We start from the raw sequence: 19,539 nt of genomic DNA, 5'->3' as shown, positions 1-19,539 counted from the left end.
TGCTGTATTTGAACAGCTAAGATCTTGTGGCATGGCAGTTTCAGTCTCAGTGAACATCTATGCAGCACAATAAAAACAAAAATAATTTGTTCTGTTCAAAAAAAGAGAACTGACAAAAGTTATTTTCTCCTTTCAACAGACAACACCTAATGAGAAGCGCAGATTCTGAGACAAATTCACTGCCTGCCAAGAACAGCAATGTGTACATTTTGCCATAATTGTCAAATTTGTTCTCCCCACCAAAAAGCTGATGACTTAAAACTAAAAATTGATGTTATAAAATTTCTAAAGCTCACTCACATAGGTACAATACAGATCCCCTAGTAAAGACAACAACAGTCGCACTGCAAGCAACTGCAGAAGTGACATGACACTGCCACAACCTTGAACTCCTCTACTCCACATTAGCAGAGATAGCTGCAAAACCTGGCTCCTCCATCAGAATGGAAAATATTTCTTTGTCCTTTTTGCCTTGCGGTTGACCAGCATTAGTGAACGGCCCCAGCTCAATGCAAAGGGAGAGCTACTGTTTTGGTTTCCATTCATCATGACTTAGTCAAGAAACAGGCAGAGAAGCAGTAACCCTGGTGTGTCCATCAACAAAAATCACAGTGAGCACCTGTAAACCTTAAAACAGAAAAGGTTTCCAGCTGCAGAGCCACATCCCAAAAAGTGAATGATATGTGAAAAAGTCTCGTGGACCACATGAAAAAGACTCTAGTAGACCCTGAGGCCATACAAACCAGGAAGAAAAGCAGACTGACTTACAGGATTACACAGGGTTTCGTGTAGCTCGCCCAGGTACTCTGCTGAAGTAATCCACTCCAACACATTTTACACCGAGTCTTTAAACCTTCCAAGAGTTGCACATAAAGATATAAAAAAATCAGTGAAGGAGATGCACAAGTGAGTGAGAATAAGACTGATTTCTCATAGAACAAAATAATATGTCCACAAAGGCCACAATGCAACAGTTCCTGTCTTGGAGCCCGGAGCACTGTCTGCTGGGCTGTGCAAAGGGGGGGGCAAGAGAGGGGGTGAAGGGGCAAGACGGGGAGCTCTTCACACTCCTCTGTAACACCTTTTGGAAAAGGGGAAAATTCAACTCTACAGGGTCTTTTTCCTCTTTTTAATACAGGGACCCTTGAATAATTGATTGCAGCTTGATCCTAGTGCAGAGGAATTTATACACTTTTTTTCCCCTCTGCTTGAATTTTGAATAATTTTTCCTTCAGAGCAACAATCTCAGTTTGTCAATGTCAAACAAAGTCCAAACTAAGAACAGAAGTACATACAGGACAGAGAGAATTAAAAAGATATGAGGCATTTATTTCCCTGTGAAGAGGTCATAACACCAGTCAGCAAGGGATTCCTATTAGATACTTCTCTGGATGGAAAAAAATCTTTTGGACTTTACTCCCAGCCCCAGGCTTGTTCACCATTTAGCACTGGAAAAAGAGAAAACATTGGAAAAAAAAAAAACAACCCAAAACACATTGTGCACACCATGCTATAAACCGAAAACAAGTTTCCTCTAGAGAATTTCACCTTGCTCTAATAATGAAGGGCAAAAAAAGGACAAAAAATGATACGTGGCTTCATAATTCTCTGTATTTTTTTTCAACATGGGCATCATTAGGGGGAAAAAAAATCCAGACACCTAGAAGTGTACAATGTTTTACAGAAAAAAATACCTAACAATACATCTTACCATTGATGAGTTCAGGCTTTTAAGTCAAAGTTTTGCTGTCACTCACTGTTCCAGGCACATAAATTTGGAGACTGATTGGGTTCCAGTTTTTGAACCTCAGAGATCTGAATGAGCCTTTCGATACAGATTCAATACTGTATTTCATAATTTTTATTTTATTTATTTTCACTCATGGGTAGCCTGGAAATTCCTAGCAGAGCACAATTTATTACTCTGAACCTTTTCAGAACCTGTATAATGAAATAAAGTAATACCAGTTTGTTTTCCTTTAATCATCTACTTCCAGCATATATCACTGATTTCTGCCATAACCCTCTTTCATTCATTTCACTTTTCATGTGAATAAAAATGTATTTTAAGAGCAGTGGGGTGGGAGAGTATATCATTTCCAGCTCCCCGATAGTGTGATATTCATGATTTTTCTTAGAAAGGGACAAGACCTTGCAAAAAGCTGTTAAAAAGACGACAAAATTTGAGCTTCTCATGTAGCAAGTGCTTACGTCTCCAAAGTATAGAGAAGAATCCTAAAAAAGAAAACTCTTGACAAAAAGAACCATCCAAAACCTATTTATTTACACATCATGATTTAAGTTAATTTTGTAATTCTGAAAAATTGAATCAGGCACTCAAAGGTAGCTGATTAGCAATAGTGTATTTTATACTTGACTGCTTGACAGATCCCTCCGTATAACAGGGAGGGGAGTGCTATAGGCTTTTCATAATCTTTGTAATCAAGGTTAATATAAAATTTGCATACCACCTTGCTGACAAGTGGAATGTTTTCTGGAAAAACACTGGGGTTAAAGCATATTTCATCAGAACTTAAGCACTGGCTAAAAACATAGCATATTTATCTCAAAGTAAGTCTTCATGAGTTTACAGCCAGTTCTCCATCTGGGACTTTAAGACAATTACAGTTAATTTAAGACATTCATTCATACAGTACATTAACATCCAAAATTTGTCATTGCCTTCAGAACCATCTCTAAATTTTGGTCACCTTGCCATGAAGACATTCACTATCTTGCAGGGAATAGTGGAAAAAGTCAAAATACTCATCAACTTCATGGAAGTTGAGTTATTCACAGGGGAAAAAAAAAAAAAAAAGAAAAGAAAGAACTATGTCTTGTATGTACGGCCACACAATTTCTCACAGTAATCCAGTGCTTAAAATAAGACATTCTACACTAGTTTTAAGAAGTTCAGATGATATATTTAGCAGAAGAAAGCCAGAGCACAGTGCAACAAAAGAAAGCTATCCACAAACTATAATATAACAGAAAGCAAAGCAGTGGAAAAGACAACACTGAAAAGCTCAAAGAAGGAAAAAGAAAAGGGAAGAAGTAAACTTCAGTAAGTGTGCTATTTTGTGAAGAGCTAAGTTGCTAAAATTGTCTTTTTCAGACATACAGTAACTTTGGCTTTAAAATGCTGTATGTTCATTCTTTCTTCAGCACAGGACTAAGGACAGAGCAACGTAAACTATTGTTCAGACTCCTTAGCTTGCAAAAAGCAAGAAGACTAAACTCATTTCTTTTTCTGCCTACTGAAGTGGAATTTTCAGCACATTGTGGAGACAGGGCCTTCTTTGCTTATGTTGGAGAAGTACATTTTGGAGCATAGATTTAGGCAAGTTTGATGGTTTTCATTTGCTAAACAACATTCTCTGTTTTTCTATTTTTAATTGTAAAATTTCTTTGATACAGAATTCTCATATTTTTCCCTTATTCAATGTAGCATGCCCAAAAGCAAATTAGGTATCTCCAAAATAGGCTAAGCAAATTAAACCCACCAAGCTAGGAAACTTACTATTTACATCTTCATATGACAATTTATAAGTTCTTACATGCTGATAACTAAAAACATTCCTAAAAAGAAAAAAAAGGGGGGGGGGGGAGGGAGGGGAGGAGATCATATACCACCACCAGTTCTTCTCTCCTCTGCCAGCATCAGCTACTATCACTCAGCTCCATCCTATGCTCACCAGTCAGGTATCCCAGGATGAAATAAAACACATCGTGGCTAGCCAGCAAAACAGATATATCTGAAATTACACCACAGACCTGAACAGTCAAAACCAGCACTGTAAATTCTAAGAAAAGACAACTTAGAAAGGGCTTTCATGACATCTGCAACGTTTATGGTGCAACTGCAAACCCGGAGACCAGCATCCCACAGTCGTGGCTGTGCTTGTCTGGGCAATGTTCGCTTTGACTCTGTGCACTCGAATTCTCCAGTTTGAAGACTATAAGGAGACTGACTTTATTTTTAAAAGTCCTTTGAGAGCTGCAAGTGCTCTGTGAACTACAGAACTAAATTATTAAAATGTTGCTGGTAATCACTCTGCTGGAACGTAATCTTACTTTGTCCTCACCAAATTGATAAACAACTCATAAGAAGCAAGACAGAAATATGATGGATATGCTGGCACACTTTTATGTGTATCCTAACACTTAAATAAGAAGATGCTTTGTTTGTATTAACAAGCCTTTGAGAAGTAGCAAGAAAGTTCATTACAAAACGCATTTTTTGGAGCAATCCTTCAATAAACTGTGTAAAGAAAAAAAGTCTTTTGATTAAGTATTATCTAGCAAGTAACAGTCAGGAAAACACTTAGTGGTTTACAAAGCATTTCTGAGAAAAAAGTAACTTTGTTCATATTGGGTTATAATTCTAAAGGGGTCCAATTTTGCACTATTATTACAGTAGTGATAAAATGCTAAGATAGTTAAACATGCCTTTAACTGATGAAAACTTCAACAGTTAAGAAAAAAACAGATTCATAAGCCATTTCATAGTGTATTGATGAACTAGGAAGAAAATAAGTTATAGCCAGTCATCTTAAACTCTTAAGAGCCAAGAAGTATTCTCAATGGAATTATGAAAGAAGGAACACTAGAAAATGATGCACCTGTGTAAGAAGCATTTCACTGACTTCCACTACTTATCAAACAAGCAGCTGCAGGTTTAAGAACAAAAGCTATCTGTCTCAGATTAATAAATATTAACACTGTTTTCTTTACTTAAAAAGTTGACCAGCTTTCATGGATCAACAATCTCATTTTACTAAGCCATTCTTTTAACCTCTGCTAGAAAAAATTCTAGCCATTCACCAAAACAACAGTTCTCATTAATCTTCTATTTGTTAGAATACTTAGAAACAGGAAGAAACCATCATGGTACAGATTCACATGAGGCGAATTTATGAATGAGGTAACCTGTGCTCAGAGTCATTCTAATGGTCCTAAAAGTGGAAGGTGAAAAGCCTGTACAAATATGACCAAACTATGTAACTTGCGTGTCTCAAAAACAGTTCCCCCACAAATTCAAATACAAGTGAAAGTAAATAGAAGTCCCAAATGCAATGCATGGTATTTTATATAATTGATATTGGTGCTGGCATGGCTTAATAAACATTGTTTCTAGAAATTATAAAAGAGACAATGTATAAAATCCTTAAAGGAATACACCAACGTCTAAATTTAAAGGTCTGGATACAAGTCAACAGTCAAGGGAAAAGATAAAACACATATTTGAGGAATTTCTTCATACCTTAATACCTTGGTTTTCTCCTCCCACCTATGGCTCTGGTAGTGCAAGCTCAGTTAATCTATCATCCATCATCTTAAATGGAACTCTTTTTACTTATGCCAACAAAGCTGACTTTTCCCTTTTCTCCGATTGCTATGCCTGTATCTTTATCTAACGCTTGCTCATTAAGGCATTCCTACTGAGAGATTATTTTCCATCTGACTGCCTCTCAGATTAGTACTTTCGCTTCCCCATGAAAACTTTCCAAAAGATTTCTCAAGAGTGAAACCTAGTCAATACAGATATTTGATGGTGTCCATCACAATGATTTCAGAATTTCAATTTTAAATTCTAATCTACTCTTGCAAAAGCCCTGTTAATTGAGCCAATCTTACTTCAAAATAACAGCACAGCTTTTGCTGATTCATTTTAAAACACTGTTCAGCTGGCACACTATAAATCTTTAGTAATATCTAGAATCCCAAGTCATGGACAAAAACACCACTGGATGAGGGCCTTTTTTATAAAACAAAAGTAAAAAGACTAACTCTATCTCAAGAATAAATCGGAGAATGGCAGAGAATATGTTGTAATGCTGATAGACTGTTGTAGACTTTTTAATTAGAATTTACAAATTAAGCCTTCTTTAATGAAAGTCTGTTAGTCCAGGTTAGATTGAAAGGCAATAACACAGGGGGAGAAAAGGGCCAAAAAAAACGGGCATGGGACTGGTCATGGCAGAAGAAATTATTTTTTATTTTCACAGCCAGAACAAAAACTTTCACAGAATAAGATCAGACTGGTTTAGGTAACTACAGAAAATAAAAAGGACATCTATTCTGCCTAGGAAAATGGAGACAAATTAAGAAAGCATCCACTTGCTAAATGGTAATGCAGATTCTTATTAGTGATTAGAGACACACACAGACCCCTCAAGCACCACCACCCTCTCCCTCTGAATTAAACTTAATGGCTTAGCAGTTCAGGCCAAAGACCTACTTAGCCCAATATCCTCTCTTTAACAGTGGTCATAAGAAAAACCCTGTGGAAAGGTAAGAACAGGGCAAATACACAATACTTTCTCATCCCCCAAAGCAGTCTTCACATCTCCAGCTACGCCTTTCAGCTCAAAGGGACCTCCTGTGCTTGTCTGACTAGTCACTGATTTCCAACAGATCTCTTCCAAAAACTTGCCCAGTGTCTCCTTGAACCCATATACTCTTCTGGCATTCACAACTGCCACTTCTGATGCAGGCTTTTGCACGCCTACCTCCTCCTGCATGAGCCACCTCCTGTTGTTTCTTTTCAGTCTGGTCACCATCAGCCTCATTTTCTGGTTCCAAATTCTTGTGTTGGAAGAGGATGTCAACAGTGAATTCCTATCCCTCCTCTTCAGGCCAACCATGGGTTTTGCACACCTTTACCATATTCCCCTGAACTGTGTCTTTTTGCAGGCCGAAGAAACTTAGCCTACTTGAGCATTTCCCTCACACATACCTACAGCTCTGACTCCTCTGGCAGTGAACCCTTGTTTGTGCTGAGGTTCCCACAACAAGACTTCGACTTTCACACAACTTAACGTCCAAGACTTAGGGCAAGTTCTAACTTTAAACTGATTGGCTACCTGTAAGAGTCTCTTAAAAACGTCAAGCATAAGACTTTATGTTCAATTCTTATCCATTAAGTCAACAAAATTACCTTATCTACATGTTTTATTCATGCAGTATCTTTTGGTAATATATTAAGTCACTTTCTGTATCCCAATATTAATATTTTCAATAAAATTCTTTGAAAATATTAATTCTTTTGAATGCTTTGGTTTTTCTTCAGACTTTCTTTATGCCACATATTTCAAGGTTAGTTCTTCATTCTGTGCAGCCTCTATCTTATACATAGGAAGTGGGAGTTTGGGGGTGGGGGGGAGGAGTTAGCTTGATTTTTTCTTTTTCTTTTTTGGTAGGTTTGTAAATATTGTGAATTCTTTCTAGTTAGCATACAAAACTGTTCTCTACAGTTTGCACAGGCAGCATGTTGTTCTTTACTTTCTACTAGCATTTCACTCATTGCTTTCCCTTCTTTGGTTGCACCAGCTGACCAAATCAAATGAAGTTCCCTGCTTTCCCAATCTTTTCCACGTGCAACTTGTTCATAGCCTCATATCTCTGCAAGTGTGGAACAAACTAAGTGATCTGATTCTACTATATCCAAAAAGGCAACCAGTTTTCATATTTCACAGGAAATTTGTTTCTTCCCTTATCTGCCATTTGGCCCAAATGTGTATACCATTAGTGAATCTTCAAACAATTTGCCAACCTCTTGTTATAAACCTATTATAGTTTCAAGACCTTTTAAGATCATAATGGAAAATAACTCTCCAAGATCTCTAAGCTATTTAAAATTTCATAAATCCTATAAATTATCAATATTAAAATAAAGGACAGATTCATTATCCAAATCAGGATTCACAATTCAGCAATGAGATCACTTAGCTTTCTAGAGTGTTCCTGCACTTTATTAATGGTAATGCATCATTAGACTTCCTGAACTCATGAAAGAATTTCTACTTAGAGCATTTTGGTATCTTTAGTTTGTTAGTAGGTTACACTTCCAAGCGTAACCATCACTCCTATCAAGCACATATCTTAGCCAGTCTCTTAATGAAATTATAGAGCAACATTCTTGTATAATTAAGTTTTAAAGATGCATAAAGAAAACAAATAATTCACTTTTAACAAGTTTGATATTTGTGGTTCCAAGTTAAGTTTTCTATACCAATTTCTGATCAAAAGTTATACAAACCAGAAAGATGTAATATAAAACTAAAACCCCAAAGTCCATGGCTCACATTGCAAAGTGGACTTCATAGGTGGAGATTTACCAAGGATTTCAGAACTATGTGACCCCGTGGGAGCAAAACGAATTTGCTCAGGGAAAGAAAAACACACCCACCCACCCATCCACCCACACCAAAGAAGGAATGAGGAACTTCTGGAAAATAGTCTTCAATTAAAGAAAAAGAAAAAAAAGAAAGGGGAGGGGAGCCCCAAATTGGAAAATGACTGTGACAGAAGCAGCAGAGACAGTCCTCAGCAGTTGGACAATTCTTACTGTACAAAGCAGGAGAGAACTTGGGGAAATGAACAGAAGCACTAGACAAAACAATGAATTCAGAAAGGAATAAACATCTTCACTAAAATAACCTAATTAGTTACAGTAGCAATGAACATAGACAAGAAAGAGAGACAAAACTCCCACACAAAGTTTAAACAATAAAAATACCAAAATATTTTTCCTTTAAAGTAGACTTCGGGCATGTCAAAGGTGGCATATTTCCAATAGAATGATAAAATAAGATCCCAGAACTAATAAGGATCAAAATCAGATCATGTCTTCAATCCCAAGGGATTCTCTAACTAAACACTTTTCCTAGACAGTTCATCCACATGTTAAACAAACAGATAAAAGATGCAGATGCCCTGCTAGCAGGAGAGAGAAGACAGATCGTATCATTATGGGACTGCAGGAACTTCCCGAGTACAAAATATGACAACAGAAGAATTACAGGCCCCGTGCTGGAGAAACCCACAGGAACAGGCTGAATGTGTAGTTAACATGTAGACTTTCACGTCACATACACTGCAGCTACCCAAAGCTTATACCAGTGCAAAAAAAGCAACTGGACTAAAACAGAAGTAAAGTATACAAAGGCACTACCCTCAGCTCTTGAGCTGAAATTTCTTGACCACAAATTGGCTCCAGCCTGGAAGTATATTCTGGGAAGCATCACTGTGAGTTTGGCCCATTCATGAACTCTTCTATAAGCTTCCACTGCTATCTACTGTCAGACACAGGTTACAAAGTTAAATGAAAGTTCAGGTCAATCCACTAAAGCTATCATAATAAACATTACCATATTTTGCCAGAAAAGATCACTCAAGAGAATATAGTTCTCTTGAGTATACAAATATAAAGGCAGGCAAGTAAATGGATTATTTTAAAAATATTCCTGTAAGTAAGAAGAAATATTCACTCCATCCAGAAATGCATAAACTGTATCTATACATGGGAATAGAGTGACATGCAAAAACACAGTGCTAGTTTTGGACAGGAAGCAACAAGCTGGACCAGCACAGCACAGCGCAGAGAAGCTTTCTAGGAGCTAATTAACCTAGGGGCAGCCCCATATTAACATTATTAACACAACCATCCTGCTGACCTCCAACTTGCCATAGGGGACTTCCTTAGAACATAGCCTGTGTCAGTCACCCCCTGTAATCTCTGCGCTCTTCCCTCACTTAAAAATGAAGGACATCATATTGAAGCTGACCTGATTAACAAAGCATATGTAAACAGTTCTGCTCCTCAGTGATCTCTAGCAAAAATGACCTCACTTGTGTGGGCAGGGATCCCATTTCAGTTTTAGTACAAGAACATCTTCTACCTTGTTTTAAAAATTGTTGCATATTTTCCTTCACTGCTTGCACAGACCAAGAGGTAGATCGACAAGTGACAAAGCTACAAGCTAAAGCTCTGTAACAAAGAACGCCTGTAAGAAAAATGAAGACTTCCACACTGCAGAGTAACTCAAAACTAACACTGAGGAAGAAAAAAAAAAAAAAAAAAAAGTGCACCCCACACACACAAAGACCTATGTTAACTCAAAAACCACCTTTGAGGACCACAAAAATATCAACGCTGACTGAGCAAACACGCAGCCGTGCACAAACAGCATGCATACTTTCCCTCCTGTTTATAAAAACAATTGCAAGTTGTACACAAATCATGGCAGTTTGCACCAACAGGAATCCAGCTGTACTCCAGATTTGTTCCTAATTTAAAAAAATAAACTGTATTACACATGATTTTAATATTCCACTGGATGACTGAGCAAGGAAAAGGACAAGCTTAAGCACAGCCTGTAGAGAGATAATGCGAAGTCTGTAACGTAAGTGAAAAATGGCCATGTTCCTAAGATAAGGCCCCAACCACCAATCTCATTGTCCAGCCTGACCATCTGTCAGCAGAAACCTGATTTACTGCACATAATATTGCTATACATGATTACTACTAGACTGCTATGAGAGGCACCAGATTCTTTTCTTTTTTTAGCACACCAAAAGCTACTTTCTAGTAATGGCAAAGGGTTAATAAAACACCTCCTCAGAAGGAATTTTTATGAAATCCGGTTTCAGATCTTTAAATCAAATTTCACAGTTTCAATGTCACTGGGAATTTAAATTCCTTTATAAATAAAAATATTAAAAAACAGGGAAACGAAAACTGAAGAAAAATTTTAAAATGCTAAAAAGTAACAGGTTTTACCTTATAAGTAAGATTGCTAGCAAGTGCACTCATGTTAGTTTCTCACAGAGATTATTTTGATAGTGGGCAACTGTGAAGAACCTTAGACCAGGTATTTTAAGAAACATTCCTACAACACCCCTATTCAAGAAAACCTTTAGTAAAGAGGCCATTTTGCTTCATTTGAGAATCAGTCCAGACATCCAAGCTGTTTGCAAGAGCACTAATGACCTGAATCATGCTTAGACGCAGGCCCGTAAACGCTCCATACAATTATGAGATAACACCTCATGATTTACCAGCTTATATTAGCGCATCCAATACAACTCTTCCCCTCCTTACACACCAGGACAGAAACGCCTGGCTATGAGATTCATCCTTCACATCAAATACCCACTGAGTGAAACAGCTGCAGGTACTTTCTCAGGTTAATCAAACAAATCAAATAACAACATCTAGTAATAACAAGACAATTTTGCTCACTAAACAACAGTCCTACGCTGCAGGTGGTTTTGTCCCATAGTGAACAAACACGAAAAAAAACACATCCTGAGCAGCTGCTCATTAGGTGAGCACCATTCCTCCTGCACAGCAAATGAAGCAAATGTCATGTGGTACGGTCATGTAATTAGATATAGTAACACAGGCATATCCAAAAGAGAAAGGAAGACAGATACAAATTACAGTTGCAGAAACAATTTATTTCTTGGAGTTTATCATTTTTGATCCTCCTGTACCACAACCTTACCATTTCTTTTAATAAGGCTCTTTTCCTGGTCACTTTTTTTATTATATGATAGCAGATATCTTTGAACAACTGCATCGTTCCAAAAATGCCCATTCCCAAGTAAGTATTTGTTCTGAACAGAACAGAGTCATTTTTTTAAGGGCATCAGAAAAATATTCTAAAAGAAGAGACCAACACGAATGCAAACAAGTGTGTAAGACCTAGCTGTTGACCTTATAAAGGGGTGAGAATTATTACAGGCTTACCTGATACTCATTTGGCCAGAAAGTGCTGACAGCCAGCTCTGCTCGAAGCCAGTCTTTGCCAGTGGAGCCAGTGACGTTCCAGATGGGATTAGCCAGCGGCCCTTTGTTCACTCGGACGAGAATGTTCAGCGTTCCTGGGTTTGCTCCATTTTTGCTATACAAAAGGTAGCTGAAATCGATACAGTGAGTATCATTTTCCTTCATTGTAGGAAGCTGGAGTCGAGTCTTTTCTCCAGGGTCATGGTCTGAGGAAATCACGATCATGTATGATCCTAAAGAGGGGAGGGGAAGAAAAACAACGAAACAGTAGTAAGGACGCAGATAAATGCCAGGCAATAGACTGTTCACTGTAAAAAGGATGGAATATGTGGGTTTGATGAACTTCATATTCCAAATTCTCAGATAAAATTCAAAAGTGCAGAAAATACAGAAGTAGCAAGAAATCCAGCAGGCTATAAAATGCCCACAATGTCACTGAAGTGATATTACGGGAGATGATATATACAGAATAGTGATATACACACAAGATATCACATCTCTCTGAAGACCTCTCTCCTTCTACCTACAAACATTTCTCGCTCCTATCTTAGCATCAGGTTAATTGGGAATAAGACCACAGAGGGACTGAGTAAATGCAATGTCAGGAGCATGAAATCAGCATTATTCTAAGGACACTGAGGCCAAAAATCTCCTATCTGGCTCCACCAGTGTCCTCTAAATGACAAATAACGATCCATATTTCTCAGTACTGCTTTACAAGACCTTGCTCCACATTACACAGAACAAGAAGCAGACTTGAATTTTACTATGCAAGCAATAGAAACAAAGAACTCACTTGGTGTGAGCCATATTAGAAGTCCTGAAAAGTTGGGTTTGCTGCTCCACTTGCCAATGGGTTTGAGGGAAGAGAAGGGGATAACAGAGGTTTCTATTGCTGGAAAGGGCCCCATCTTGTAAATTTATTTTACAAGTATATAGAAGACAGAAAAGGCTGAGCATGTCTAGCAGAACATGAAAATCAGAAGTCAGAAAAGGTGGTAGAGGACATAATGCTAAAACAGTTTGTCTTGCCGTTCTGTAGAATGGACAACAGAGAGAGGACTGCCTGCCTATTTTAGTGTCTCCTACCCCCAGGCCAGCTTCACTTTGAGAGCAGCAGCACCCTGTTATCAGCACAGCCAATGAAAGCACCAAGAACACCCAGCATCAGGTGAAACTTTACAGCCAGCCAACATAAAATCCAGCACAGTACAGAATCTTAATCTTGGCCACCGGAAAATTTCCTAACCCAGATTTATATTCTCTCTTGCCTAATGACTCCAGAGCTTCATATTGACAGGTTTTGCTTCAACTTCCAGGCTTAAAGAGCACAGTTGCATAGAACCCTTCTTCCTGTGACATGCAGCTGATGAAATCCATCAAAACAACAGAAATCCAACTGAAAGTTCAACAGTTGAATTAAAAAAAAAAAAAAACCACCACATTTGTGGGCACTTGTCCAAATGAGTAGTCCTACAGTAGTCCTGAGAATATGTGCATGAATGAGCATATTATTGATGGAACACCTTGACGTGTGTATTTGTATGATTTATTACTTTTATGCACATGGAATTTCATCTTTTGATTTCTATGCAACAAGGAAATCTTGTGTTCTAAACAAGACAACATCCTAAACAGTTGTACTAACCATTTCAAAATACATTTGAGGTACTGGTAGCCAAGATTATTGACAAGTGTTGTTCAAAAAAAGATGAACATTTCAGTACATGGAATTATATATATTTTTTAAATATATATATAAAAAAACCCCACAAGTCTACCTATGTTTAAGTCATCTATGTGACGCACCAAGTTACTGGCCTGTAAAGCAATGCTGCGCTAAAAAATTTCTAGCAGAGGAGAGAGCAGGCAATACTATAGAATGAAACCAGTTTGTACAGAAGTACAGTGCTGGCATCTTTTCTTCATATTAATCATGAAATAAAAAGAGTTTAAAGAAAACTACTATACAACGTAAGCACTTAGTTAATATTTAGATAGCCATACAGAAACCATTATTGGATTTTTTTTTAATAGAGAATCTAGCATTATACAAGTTACTAATCACCATCTCTTCATCATTAATATTCATTTACAAAGACACAAAAGAACTGTATTACGCTGTTTAGGTTTGTTGTCATTAGGACCCTTTAATGATTATGGTCTAAAATCAACTGACAATTGCACATCAGCTGTTCAAAAAAGTATTTCTAAACCACATACGCTGGCGTGCAGCTATTATGACTCTTGACTCTAGAATAAACTTAGTTATAACTTGTTTGTAGTCTCCAGCATAAGCACCTGATTAGCACAATACAAAATATCATTTTCATAATTTTGACAATAAACACTGTACATTTGAGGTGGGGTAAGTTGCATGTTGGCAATTTTTATTTTCTACATGAGAGTTAGAAAAGGCTCAGTGAAAAGTTACAAAGACTGCTTTCCACAACAAGAGCACTTTGGCCATCTACACTTCCCTTTAGCCTTTATTACATTTACCTTGCAAATCCTTTTAAGCTACAGACCAAAAGCAATGATTTTTCCCTAAACAAAATATATATTTATCATAACATTTTTAAAGCTAGGCCTGGGAAGCAGATAAACCCTCTAACTTATTCTGGAGGGGGCCAGGTGGGGGAAGAAAGGAGTAGAACGGAAGAATTGTATTTGGCAGAATTTTTGAATGTTTGTTTCTTTCAATACATCTTGAGATAAAACTATTAGGAGAAAAAAAAATCACAAATCAAACAACAATAAATAAACCAAAAATATTTTGAGATCTTGCTCCTATACTAAGATAATCTGCCATAGCCTTTGGAAGCTCTAACAACATACATTTTTCAGCACATCAACACGTTTAATAGTACCCTACTTTTTCAACCTCATTTTTCAGTATTTAAAAATACTTAAGAGTAAATTTGCATATATCTATCTACATATGTTAGTCCTACAGCATTTCATGAAATGCTCTAGACAGCATTCATAAACCATTTGTCACAAAGCCAAAGCATCTGTTCAGCATTTTGCAAGCTACTTCCCCTCTCCCCCCTTTTCAAACTTCTTAAAGGCTATATCCCATGAATGTGCACAACCTCACTCCTTCCGCAGCCCTCTGCCTACTCCAAGAAAATCAGAAACCAATGCCAAAGTAAACTATACATCAAATTTATATCTTTGGAAAACACAGAAAATATCTTCTTTCACCTTTTATAAGAAAGGTGGGGGGGGGGGGGGTTCTGTAAAGGCATGTTATGTATTAAAATGAGAGTGAAAGGGTTTTTTTTATCCCCCACTATACATGCCTGTAATACATTACTCTATTAAGTCTATGGCAAAACTTAAGTCCTAAATATTCTTCTCAGATTTTTTTTTTTTAAACATTGCCTTTAGCATTACAAGTAGTATATAGTAGTAAGATGTATGTAATACAAATTCCCATGAAATGCATTAAAATAAAAGAGGCCACATTAACCTGAAAAATAGAAATTATAGAAATAATAGTGTTCCAAACAAAAGTTTTATAATTAGAAGTCTAGTGAAAAATCAGGTAGCATAGCATTTATGAGAACAAACTATAAAATTATAAATTTTGGAAGTTATTGCCTAATACCAGGCAGGGCTTTTATAAAGCCACACACTGGAGGACAGATCACAGTATGGTTTGTTAAGGCTTTTCTAAGCTTTATTCATATGTATGGCTCAACTAAAAAAAATGAATCATACATGCCTATGAAAAGAAGCACTCACAGAATTACAGCCAAATTCCCCTTTTACATACCAAAACACCCCATGTTTTTCATAAACATTATTAGACATGAAGTAAAAGGCCTAAATGAAAACAGTACCACAAGATTTTTCTTAAAATTTTAAATAATTAACTACAGAATATGAGAATTCTGTTGACATGAGATAGAAAGTCATTTACAACACTACCCAAATAAATGTCAAAATATGGAATATTAAGAAAAAGATTTTCAAAGATAATCTACACTCAAGTGTACACGCAGATATGAGCATGCAGAAATCCCAGGTGAAGTCAGGCAAACATATGACCTGTTCTCAGTACAGCAGAATTGCAATGTAATGCTCAGCTGACCATGCAAATTGGCAGATAACATTTACATTTATATAGGAATTATGAAATATAGACATAACTGCATATGAAATCATATGCACAGGAAACAAGTCCACAATAATATATTACCACCAAGTCAAAAGCTTTCAATGAATAACTGTATTTAATAAAGGGATGACAATACAGCCAACAGGCCACTTTGCAGAGCTAATCAACAACTTGGAATATTTTTAGCAGTAGTATTGGCAAGGTACAAGAGCAAGAGGTGGTAAGCATACTTCAGAAGGCCACTTTAAACAACAGGGAACGATTACCCAGATATTTAACATTAAAACAGAAATAATGAGAGGACAGCAGAATCAAAAGTTATGCAAGAGACATTATTGAACTTGGCAGAAATGCTAAGTACAAGCAAGGGAGATGTTCACATGCTTATTAATCCCTAGGATTAAACAAACACTACTTGAGATTCTCAGTGAGAATTTAGGGCAGCTGTTAGAGCTAAATATTTAGAATATAAAACATTTTCATTAAAGAAATTTGACTGTCTTCATTGCCGAAAAGGTAAACATTAGCAGTTAGCTACTGCTATATAACTTCAGTTAGGCACTGCATATAATACCTATTTTCTTAAACCCCAATGAAGACATGCTCTGTGATTTTTACCATCATGTTGCCCTATCAGGTCAAGCACAAGCAGAAGTAAAACACTATATACACATATATCCCTTACAGACAAGAAGGGGGAGAGGGGCCCACACATGACCAAATACCAGCTGACTTGTGCTCTATTTCCACTAGGATTTTACAAGAAGCAAGTCAATGCAAGTGAGTTGCCTCACTAAAAATCAAAACACCACCAAAAAATATTTTGCACACTGAAGGCACAGAAACTTGACATGAAAAATCAAGTTCATTTTTTCCTTCCTACAAGTCAGAATCCATCTCCTACAAAGAAGGATTTCATCTTTGGATGATGCTGTAAGAAATTAGAGGTGAAAAATATCCAAAGTCATCATTTACACCTGGGCAATGAGCCATTGCTCCTACTTGTTCCTTTCTCTGCCTCTTCTCACAATGCCCAAGAGAGAAGACTTGAGCTACTCTGACAGTAGAACGATTAGAAAATTTATCATGACTCATCAGTAAAATTTTCCTCACAATATATAGCCTGACATTTATGTTGCTTCACTCTCCTTTCAGTAATTCCCAAGAGTCTTCTCCATCCATAGAGTTTACATTCTTTAAAATGTGTACAGAAAGTTTTCTTTCGCACCCCAAACTTTGTCTTATTTTTCCTGTTTATACATATTTTTGTATTTCTCCGTATCAAACTCTACCCTCTCCTTTTTGCTTTTCTTCTCTGAAGTCCCTCCAATTTATTTGCCAGTTAATAGCCCCTAATATTACTGATGTAATAACAGCAGAAAGGTCAATACAATTCTCTCCTGCATGGAAGAGAAGCATCAACTTATGAAATAGTTAAATAACAGTGCCTCTGCAATCTTTGGTGAGCTCATGCCAAGAATTTAACTCTAGCGTCTGAGTTGCAGGGAGATTTTGATGCATGTTCAGCATACCATTTAAACCTTAATCATTAACTCTCTAAAAGGCATCTGTGCAGACAAGGAATGAGGCATATCGGACTATTTCTTAGTCGTATTATTAAATATAGCTGTATATATCTCATTCCTTTCATTATGTTTAATCTACTTTGATAACAACTGACCTCAGTGTCCTAGCTCAGTGGCCAGCACAGATTATTTCAGAATAAATTCATTCTGTAACTAATTGGGAAAAGCCTTAGTTTTATCCCCCACTGAAAACCAAGCTTTCTTATCATCTAACAGTTAATTTCAGGTAAGAAATCAGGCTAAGACCAAAAAGTATCCTTAAATAAAATATGCCTGCTGTAACGTACCAATGTGGCAGACCAGTTTCCTGACCAAATTATTTTCTCCCCCTGTCTTGCTCCCTGAAAAGCAGGCTTCTTTGTGAAGTGTGAAACTTGTAATTTTCAGCAGCCTTCTCTCTGACTCCTGTAAGTCCTCTTCCCTCCGAACAAGTTCTACCCATCAAATGATCTCCATTTAGAGGGTACTCTGTGGTAACCCCTCTGCTTGCTGTTGTGTTCATTCAGTTATTATGACATTGTTATGTCACCTTCAGGTGAACATAATAGTCAGAAAGTTTGGAATTTCATATGCAACTAGATTTATGGGTACAGAATTGGATTCAACTTTGCAGTCTGCTGATGGAAAAAAGGTGATATATTTCCACTATAATAGGGAGTAATATGAAGCTTAAATAGATTCAACAACAACAACAACAACAACAACAAAAAATCAGGTAAAAAAAGTCTTCCCCATAGAGTCAAAAGAAGAGATCTCATTTACTTCACGTCAAGCACATACATAAGTGCATTTTCCTAAGGCTCAGGACTATGTGACCTTTTTATTTCATTTTTTAATAACTACTGTATAACATTATAGTCCTCAGTTAGGCATCAGGCAACCTTCGAGTGACAATGGACAGTGAACTGACATTGAAATACAGAAATAGGGTTGCAGCTGAAAGCAGATTGAACAGAAAAGTTCATAAGCTTTTACATTAATTCACAGAAAATGTACACTTCCCACACATTTTGTTTACACATATTTACACTTTAAAAAAATCCAGTGAATAAGGCAAACGTATTCCAGATAATCTTCCTTGGGATTAAAAAAAATAAAATACTCTTTTAGTGAATGATCTGCTCCACAGAGAAAAGCAATATGAAAGAAAATTATGAAGAAAAGCTACGGACAATATTATCTTCTTTAATATTGATGCACTGGCCCAAAAGTTTGGTTTCATGCCTTAATATTCAGATTCAAATAGCTGACATTGATAAAAATTTGTGAACAATTTAACTGGGAAACAATTTTGATTGGAACACAGAAGGAGTATTACTAGAAATTACTTTAAAGACACTCCAAACCCACTTAAAATACATTCCTGGAAACCTGTTCAAAGTATTCAATATCATTATATCCTGATGTGTCTGACAGCTGCTTTCATTAAAAATGTTTACATCAATAACACTACTATTGAAACAATAAGAGAGTCTCCAAAATTTCTTCAAATGTTTATGAATCAGAGGTATCTTTCCACACACTTCTGCTTGCTTGGTGTACTGTTCCCTACACGGCACTCAAATTGTTGAAGCCTTGTCTCAATTTCTTTATAAACTGTCAAAAAAGAAAGGGAAAAAATCAGGATTACTGATTTCAACTTCACCACATGGCTCACTGCCAATTCTCCACAGCTCAGACACAAGTTAGAGCAAGACTAAATGTCTGAATTTACTACTGCAAAGACAAAAAAAAAATTGGGTGGGAAGACAGAGGGAAGATTTTTGGAGATGTGACCCATCTTTTTTTCCTACTTTCCAGATATAACGAGAATTATTAAAAGAACTAAACTGAAACAGGTTATGAAATTACACCATAAAGTCAGAGAGTACTAATTCAAATACAGAAACTCGGTCTTATGGACTAATAGTTTATCATTCTTGCTGCACGGGCACTTCAATTTCATACGATGAGAAAAGGTGTTCTGTCCCCCAGTCTGTACTTTACCATGCCAAAAGTACTCTCTACAGCAAGGTCGTATGACTGGGATGCCCCCAATTTCCTCAAGCGCAGAGGTAAAGCAACAGGCAGATAGCGTGCCCAGGCAACCCAGAATAAGACCAAGACAGGCGAAGTAAATCAAAGCAGCACCATGTTAGTGGCAGAATTAGCATCACAGAAACCACAGCTCTGTAACAGTATTACCACCTAATAACTTTCGGCATGATACCACCATCACTAAGGGCTTGTCTGCTCCATTACCACACTAAGAA

At 36.9% G+C, this 19,539-nt stretch overlaps 1 protein-coding gene across 4 annotated transcripts in view; it reads right to left on the bottom strand.

Annotated features, from left to right (window-relative positions):
- The window catches only part of PTPRK (protein tyrosine phosphatase receptor type K), a 417,845-nt gene that overhangs the window by 269,388 nt on the left and 128,918 nt on the right, over window positions 1–19,539 (bottom strand). For all 4 annotated transcript variants that reach the window (XM_067293743.1, XM_067293745.1, XM_067293744.1 and 1 more), the window contains exon 3: window positions 11,537–11,808. In XM_067293743.1, the coding sequence (XP_067149844.1) occupies window positions 11,537–11,808 (272 nt within the window). The remainder of the gene's footprint in view (window positions 1–11,536; window positions 11,809–19,539) is intronic.

This window comes from Apteryx mantelli, chromosome 3, assembly GCF_036417845.1.
Source record: "Apteryx mantelli isolate bAptMan1 chromosome 3, bAptMan1.hap1, whole genome shotgun sequence".
Taxonomy (NCBI): domain Eukaryota; kingdom Metazoa; phylum Chordata; class Aves; order Apterygiformes; family Apterygidae; genus Apteryx; species Apteryx mantelli.
Note: the sequence above shows the minus strand (reverse complement) of the source record. Positions and strands in the feature narration are given on the sequence as shown.